We start from the raw sequence: 8,581 nt of genomic DNA, 5'->3' as shown, positions 1-8,581 counted from the left end.
CAGGAGATTGAGACCATCCTGGCCAACATGGCGAAACTCCGTGTCTACTAAAAATACAAAAATTAGCCGGGTGTGGTAGTCCCAGCTACTCAGGAGGCTGAGGCAGGAGAATTGCTTGAGCCCAAGAGGCAGAGGTTGCAGTGAGCTGAGATTGTGTGCCATCGCACTCCAACCTGGATGACAGAGCAAGACTCCGTCTCAAAAAAAAAAGAAAAGTATAAGGAGTATTCACATTTCTATGAGATCTGTAAATTTAGGTTAGAAAATTTAGTTAGCTATGTTTTGTAATAGTCATATAAATAAGCACAAAGACCCTCCATCCTTCTTTCCAGCATGTGACAGTGGAAGAAAAGGGTAATAAAGTAGATTTTTTGTTACTCTCATTGGTAAAAATTTATCTGTCCATGAGAAGGTTAACACTGAGTTTACCATCTTGATGATTCCATATGGTTCCTAGCAATTCTGATCTCAAGGTTGGTGGGCAGAATGTTTAGGTCTCTGGGTAGAATATCTTCTGTGCCTTTTCTGTGAATTGTAAAATTACATTTGGGAAATAAAGAAAAAAAATCCCTGATTATCCCACTACAGCAATACAACCACTGTAATCATTTTGGTATGCAGTTGTGTTGCATTATGTGAATTTTCTGATTTTTGTATGTCCACCTGTGCTCATTTGAACTGTATCCTCTCCCCGCTTCCCACACCCTGTTTTCTCACTCCTGGAGTGAGCCTGGGCAGTGGGGATGAGACTTGCCTGTGGCTTCAGTTTGTTTCCTTTTCTAAGTTTCTCTGAGTGGGCATTCACTGTGCTGGCTGTGATTCTGTTATTTAAAGCAATATATTTTCATACCTTATGGCCCTTAAATGCAAGCCAACCTCTTCATCTGGTGTCAACCAAAGGAAAAGTGATTTGTTGCAGCGCTGGAGGACAAACTGGCAATGTTGGACTTACCTAAATTGAAAGATGGTATGTTGTTCTTCACCTTGGGGTCTTCAAGTATGATTTTGACAGTGCATGGTTTTTATCTCACATGCTGACTTTTGTCTCTAACCCCTGAGTTAGATGCAATTTAATTCCAGTCCTTTTTCCTATATGCATTTTACATAATTATCCATAAGGGTATGTTCATTTTTAAGGCTCTTAAAATATACTATATCAAGTATCTTTCCATATTGCTATACAATTTTTGTAGCCGTCATTTATAACAGGACATTTTAGTTTTCATCTTTTCAGAAGAATTTTGGGAGCTGGTATAATCAGCTCCTGAGAATGCTTTCTAATTTGCATACTCAGGTCTACTCACAATAGTTCTGCCATAGATATTTTAAAATAGAAGCAACTGTTATGCTGCTAAGTTGAATATTTCTTAACTAGGCTTATTAACAGGGGCATAGATGTATGTTTTCAGGCATATGGGACTCTTTCTGTAACTGAGCTTGTAGAGTTTAGAATTAAGATTATTTAAGTTAGTCTGTGATCTTGTTGAAGAGTGAGAGGCTAGAGTGTAGTGGTTAAAAACTTCAACTTGAATCTGGACTGCTTGCATTTAAAACTCAGTATTGGTATTTACTTGGTTACTTTGACCAATTTACCTATCCTTTTTTTGCCTTCTTCTCCATGGCTAAAATCAGGCTAATAATATTTACCTCATAAGATAGTATTGTGAATATTAAATCAGTATATACAAAGTATTTAGAATAAAATCTTGAAGCAACAAGTTCTATGTAAATATTACTTACTTTCATTGTCTATTTTTCTAATTGCTGAAAATCCTTATGGCACAACCATGAGTCTTGAACACACAAAATACCTTTTTTTTTTTTTTTGCAAACGTTTTAGGCAGTATAGTTAAACCTTAAATTTCTGTTCTTGTTTGATAGCTAAAGTTTCAGTCAGAATAAATTTAGTGTTGGGCTTGTGAATATAATATTAAATCTGAAGTATGTTGTCAACATACAGTATTGCAGGGTTGATGTCTAGAAATGCTATATTAGATTCCCATAATGTTTTCTGTATCTTTTTCTTCCCAGTGTCTACTTGTCCTTTAGCAAAGTATGAACATTGTCATGAATCTTTTCTCTCTCTGTCCACAGTTTCTGTGTGCGTCTCTGGGCCACAGTAGTTACTTCTTTAAGCACAGAAAGGAAACTTAGAGCTTTGCCAGTTTTGGTGTTTGTTCCCTATGTTTTTCATCCGGGCAGCTATGGGGAGGGTTGCTTTCCACACATCTGGGTACTCCACTGATATGTTCTGTAGAAGTAATCAACACACTCGAGAGTACACCTGCTTGTTCCGTGGCTAACCCTTTCTGATTGTGGACATACATTTGAGTGTTTGCAGTGGATATTTGGTGCTAACAGTTGTCTTAGTTCCTTCTGTTATTCTGTAATGTTTCCCAAGAATATTCAGAATTGTTTATAAAATGCAGAGTGATTTATGTATTAGGAGTTCACTGAGTTTGACCAAGAAGATTCACTTGAAAGGAATTAAGTAACAAAACAGTTTCCATTGTTAATAGGATATGCACGCTGTTTCTCTAAAGTACTTTTATTTCTTCAGAGTTATTAAGCAGAGGAGACTGATTTTGTGGTAAGTTTGGAGGGGTTAGTTTTAATCCATGTTGGTCAAAGTTGTGAAAGTAGATTAGAAAATCTGTTTCTCATCCTACAGTAGTGCTGAGGTTTCTAGTAGATTGTTTTTCTTCTTCCTAGTCATTTTCTGAAACTCGAAGCAAGGATCAACCCATACCATTGTAATGTTTCATAGTGAACTTGGAGTATTTAACAAGTCTAAAATCAAAGTTTATTATTAGTAGTAAAACATTTTAAAGCCATTCATTTCATGTGGCAAGGAATTTTAACTCATTTCACCAAATGTGGTATGTTTTTAAACTTATACTTTCTATTGCTCTAGTTTTATTGATCTTTGATACATTGATTCAGTGATATCAGTTTCCTATTGTTATATATACTTTGTGGTCAAAATTATCATAGGGTTTTGTGTTTTTCTTTGCCTGAGTTTTGTTTCTCATCTGAACATCACATCTTTTTCTTGCTGTTCCATTTACACAGTGTCATTCTTAGAGATGAGCTTCTTTATCCTCTGAGGCAGTGGAGGAAGCATGGAAACCACATGGGGAGCATTGCATTGACAAGTTTATTTTTGTAGTCACATGGTGGCAGTATCAGGGAAATTACAGGAACTGGTTAGATTCGAGTTCAGCAACCTATAAATCCCAGGACTTCCCAGTCTCGTGGATCATAGGACCTCAGGTGATCCGCCTGCCTTGGCCTCCCAAAGTGCTGCAAGTTACACTTGCTTAGGAGTAAGGTGAAGGGTATTTTATAGCTCTAATGGTTTGTACAATTCTTAAACATGTATTGATTGCTAACAACTGCTGTCTTTCTCCCAGCTTGCCCCACCACCAGTCTTTGTGCATAAGCACAAATTTGGACACAGTTATTTGTACTTATTTATGCTTTTACACCTTCTTCCTTTTATAAAGATTTTAGCTGGTTTATGACTTGAGTTGAAACAAGGAAAAAAAGAGGAGACCTGAAATGGTCTGTCCCCTGCCAACCAGAAGCCTCCTGTGGTATCCAAACAGAATAGTTGCCTCAGTCTGTCAGCACTTCTGTCTTTGAAGGTGGTTTCTGCTTGAAAAGTGGTGACTATTAGCATAGCCTGGGGATATTTGCTTTTTTTCTTTCGGGATACTTTTTTTTTTTCTAGATACTTTCTTGCTCTTGTCGACTTTGTTTTTCTGAAAGATTTAGCCTGTGGTTAAAATGTTTCGGGTCCCCACATGAACTCTCTGTGGGATTACCCAATTCTGGGGTACCTTCACCAGATCACCAGTGCTAAAGAGGGCAAAGGATCTTCTTGGTTAATAGAAAAGACTATTTTGGAATGAATCTCAAAGTCCAGAAACATCGAGACTTTCCTTCAGTACTTTTTTCTATTTGGGGTAGCAACTTTACTTAGTGTAGGGGAGGGATGGGTTAGTTGGGAGGGCTTGTGTTTAAGGGGTTCAGAAACAGGGGATTTAAGTGTGTCTTTTGTGTTTGCAAGGCACTAACACCACTCCCGTCTGTATTTAAATGCTGTCCCCAGGTTACGACTATGGCTATGTCTGCGTGGAGTTTTCACTCTTGGAAGATGCCATCGGATGCATGGAGGCCAACCAGGTTGCTTTATACTTCGGTCAAATGATGCTGGAAGGATATATTTTTTTATATATGGGGAGGGAGGGTTTCAAATGATTTCACTTTGGAAAGGTACAAGAAGTCTGTCTTTGGAGCATACTGCATTCCAACCATCAATTGTGAGGAAAATCTTTAAAAAGGCTGGAAAGCTTTCTCTAGAAAACTTAATGGGCACAGAGTGCATTTTAAAAGCTAGAGCCCAGTTGCTTTTGGATTAGATTCCAAAGACAATAGTTGGGGGGGAAAAATGACACATCTGGAGTGTTTCCTCTTGGAGTGTGACTGAGATGGTAATCCTGATGCAAAGAATGATCCTTGATTATCTGTGACCCCAAGGATCTGCCTAGCACGGAAATTCTAGGTCAGTAGTTACACCCAGACCTAGGGTGAAGACCTCAGATGGTGACTCCTATGGCATCAGGTCCTGCCTGCAGGGACTACTTCCAAAAGACAGCTATCAGGGAAGAGAGAGGAGTGGATTGTTGGTGTCTATTGCATTCATCATTGTTCTTTGCCAGTTGGAGTTGCATACTCAAGTCCTTGGCTGCGTATAGTCAGAGCTCATGAATCAGAATCTGTACTCACCTTACGTTTGAACTATCTGGAGTGATTCAGCTTGCCACCTAGATTTTTCATCTATGTCTTTAATTGAACCCTGCCTGGTAGTTTTGGGAGGAATTTGTAAATGGGTAGAATCCTTCCTGTTACGGTGTTTCCTTGGGGAAAGTTGTTTTCTTTGAGTTGTTTCAGTTCCTCCGTCTGTAAAGTAGGAAAAGAAACAGGAATGTAGTTTGATTTTTTTTTTTTTTTAATGTATCCACTGCCTGTACTTAATAGTGTGAATACAGTGGGCCCAGAATCTTTTTTTTTTTTTTTGGCTCTTGTTGCCAAGGCTGGATTGCAATGGTGCGATCTCGGCTCACCGCAACCTCCGCCTCCCTGGTTCAAGCGATTCTTCTATCTCAACCTACCGAGTAGCTGGGATTACAGACATGTGCCACCATGCCCGGCTAGTTTTGTATTTTTAGTAGAGATGGGGTTTGTCCACATTGGTCAGGCTGGTCTCGAACTCCCGACCTCAGGTGATCCGCCTGCCTTGGCCTCCCAGAGTGCTGGGATTACAGGCATGAGCCACTGTGCCCAGCCAGGCCCAGAATCTTAAAAGAAGGCTCTGCCAGGGAAGAGTAGTTATTACATGAGAACTCTTCTCCTTCTCTAGCCTGATGCTTTGTTCAGCTTTGTTTAACTCAGTGTGGCTCATTATACGTACTTTTCTCTTCTTGGCCAAGTTCTCCTCTTATGGGTATGGAGATGACATGCTGTAAATGCTTTGGGAGCAAGCACTCATTAGAGAAGACTTTTGATGTGTCCTTACCTTGTTAGTAGTCTAAGCTTATCAGATCCTTAGAGAATGATGGGCTTAGGACCGTATACCCTAGATTTAAGAGGATTCTCATTGACCATTTGTTCAGTGTCCATCACTGAATCACTTACCAAATACAGTTGACACTCTGTCCACAGGTTCCACACCCATAGATTCAACCAAATGCTGATTGAACATATTCAGGAAAAAGATACATTAATAATACAACAATAAAAAATAATACAGGCCAGGAGTGGTAGCTTACCTCTGTAATCCCAACATTTTGGGAGGCCCAGATGGGAGGATTGCTTGAGGCCAGGAGTTCGAGACCAGCCTGGGCAACATAGGGAGACTCCATCTCTACAAAAAATAAAAGTGAAAAATGTAGCCAAGTGTGGTGACGTGAACCTGTAGTCCTATCAACTTGGGAGGCTAAGATGAGAGGATTACTTGAGCCCAGATTGAGACTGCAGTGAGCTGTGATCACTCTGCTGCACTCTAGCCTGGGGTGACAGAGCGAGACCCTGTCTCAAAAAACAAAAAAGTACAGTTAACTATTTATATAGTCTTTATTAGGTATTAGATATTATAAGTAATTTAGAGATGGTTTAAAGTATATTGGAGGATGTGTGTAGGTTGTATGCAAATACCATGTGATTTTATATAAGGGACTTGAGCATCCTGAGATTTTTGTGTCCTTATGGGTCCTGGAACCAATCCCCCATGGACACCAAGGGACAACTGTACTAATCACGTGTCAGAAACTGCTACATGCCAATTTTGAAGAGAAGAAAAAAGCTTCCAATCTGTGTGCTTACGATGGATCCTATTCTGACAATCTGTCCGATTTTGAGAACACTCATTAATTCATAAGCAACTTGTTTTTATCAGTGAATAGTGATTAAGTCCTTTGCCTCTGTACTAAGTACTCAGTGTAATAACTGATAGCTGAATGCTGTAAAGAAAACGAAGCAGGGTATTGGGAGAATGCATCATGGTGGCAATTTTAGAGGGGTGGTCAGGGAAACTTCTTGAGGAGTGACATACATTTGAGTTGTGACTCATGGTGAATAATGTATCCAGAACACTTACTATAGTACCCTGCACTTGGTAGCATTTGAATTAGTTTGAAATTCGATGTCTTTCTTTCTTTCTCTTACCCTCTTCCACATGTCAAGTAATTTCCAATTATAAATTTTGTGTGTGTGTGTGTGAGACAGAGTCCAACCAGGCTGGAGTGCAGTGGTGTAATCTTGGCTCACTACAATCTTAACCGCCCGGGTTCCAGAGATCCTGCTGTCTCAGCCTCCCCAGTAGCTGGGACTACAGGTGTACACCACCACGCTTGGGTAAAATTTTTTTTATTTTTTTTTTGAAATGGAGTCTCGCTCTGTTGCCCAGGCTGGAGTGCAATGGCACGATCTCAACTCGTTGCAACCTCTACTTCCTGGGTTCAAGTGATTCTCCTGCCTCAGCCTCTTGAGTAGCTGGGATTACAGGTGTCCGCCACCACATCTGGCTAATTTTCGTATTTTTAGTAGAGACGGGGTTTCACCATGTTGGCTAACTCCTGACCTCAGGTGATCCACCTGCCTTGGCCTCCTAAAGTGCTGGGGTTACAGGTGGTGAGCTACCATGTCCTGCCAACTTTTGTATTATTAGTAGAGATGGGGTTTCACCATGTTGGCCAGGCTGGTCTTGAACTCCAGACCTTAGGTGATTTGCCTGTCTTGGGCTCCCAAGGTGCTGGTATGACAGGCACGAGCCCCCGTACCTGGCCTCCAATTATAATTCTAAGAAAATAAATTTATTTTTATATCTGAAGTTTATTAAAACTAATTCTTTAAGGAAATGGGTGTGGATTAAGCTCCTTATGACATAGTAAACAATCTTATGAGAGACATAAGAATGTGAGGCTGGCCGGGCGCGGTGGCTCAAGCCTGTAATCCCAGCACTTTGGGAGGCTGAGACGGGCGGATCATGAGGTCAGGAGATCGAGACCATCCTGGCTAACATGTTGAAACCCCGTCTCTACTAAAAAATACAAAAAACTAGCCGGGCGAGGTGGCGGGCGCATATAGTCCCAGCTACTCGGGAGGCTGAGGAAGGAGAAAGGCGTAAACCCGGGAGGCGGAGCTTGCAGTGAGCTGAGATCTGGCCTCTGCAGTCCAGCCTGAGCGACAGCGAGTCTCCGTCTCAAAAAAAAAAGAAAAAAAGAATGTGAGGGAAGAAGTCCTGACTCCTCAGGGTGAATAAAGTAAATATTTTGGGAGGCTGAGGCGGGCGGATCCCGAGGTCAGGAGATCGAGACCATCCTGACCAATAAGATGAAACCCTGTCTCTACTAAAATACAAAAAATTTAGCCAGGCATGGTGGCGCGTGCCTGTAGTCCCAGCTACTCGGGAGGCTGGGGCAGGATAATTGCTTGAATCCAGGAGGTGGAGGTTGCAGTGAGCCAAGATCACGCCACTGCACTCCAGCCTGCTGACAGAGCAAGACTCCGTCTCAAAAAAAAAATTAAATTAAATAAATAAATAAATAAATAAATAAATAAATAAATAAAAAGATAAAGTAAATATCTGTGGAAGATAAAATGTGTTTGTAGGCCGGGCACTGGCTCAAGCTTGTAATCCCACCACTTTGGGAGATTGAGACAGGAGGACCACTTGAGCTCAAGAGTTTGAAATGAGCATGGGGCAAATAGTAAGACCCTGTCTAAATTTAAAAAAAAAAAGTCTCTGTCTATCTTTTCCCCCAGTTTTACTTACAGACCAAATTGGTACAGATTCTGAGTCACCACGGTCTGCTTGGCAACTCTTAGAGCCTGAGTATGTGTGTGCCTCTGGGAAGGTTACTCCAAAGTACTTTGGGTTGAGTTTTTTGTAACTCTTTGCTATCCTGACACTTGATGTGAAATGTCTTTTATTTCATTGCTGGGTACTTGTAGGCCTAGGGGATGGAAATAAAGGAACTTTCTGCTAGCTTGCTTTGTCAAATATTGTTGGGTAGGT

General features: G+C 40.8%; 1 protein-coding gene across 1 annotated transcript in view; it reads left to right on the top strand.

The window, feature by feature from the left end:
* The window catches only part of LOC105540470 (RNA-binding protein 6-like), a gene marked incomplete at its 3' end in the record, with an annotated part of 110,930 nt that overhangs the window by 59,496 nt on the left and 42,853 nt on the right, over positions 1–8,581 (top strand). Inside the window, exon 6 of the mRNA XM_011981134.1 lies at positions 4,115–4,188. Coding sequence (XP_011836524.1) covers positions 4,115–4,188 — 74 coding nt within the window. The remainder of the gene's footprint in view (positions 1–4,114; positions 4,189–8,581) is intronic.

Source organism: Mandrillus leucophaeus, unplaced genomic scaffold (assembly GCF_000951045.1).
Source record: "Mandrillus leucophaeus isolate KB7577 unplaced genomic scaffold, Mleu.le_1.0 Scaffold22, whole genome shotgun sequence".
In the NCBI taxonomy this organism is placed as follows: domain Eukaryota; kingdom Metazoa; phylum Chordata; class Mammalia; order Primates; family Cercopithecidae; genus Mandrillus; species Mandrillus leucophaeus.
This window is presented reverse-complemented; position numbering and strand designations above follow the sequence as displayed.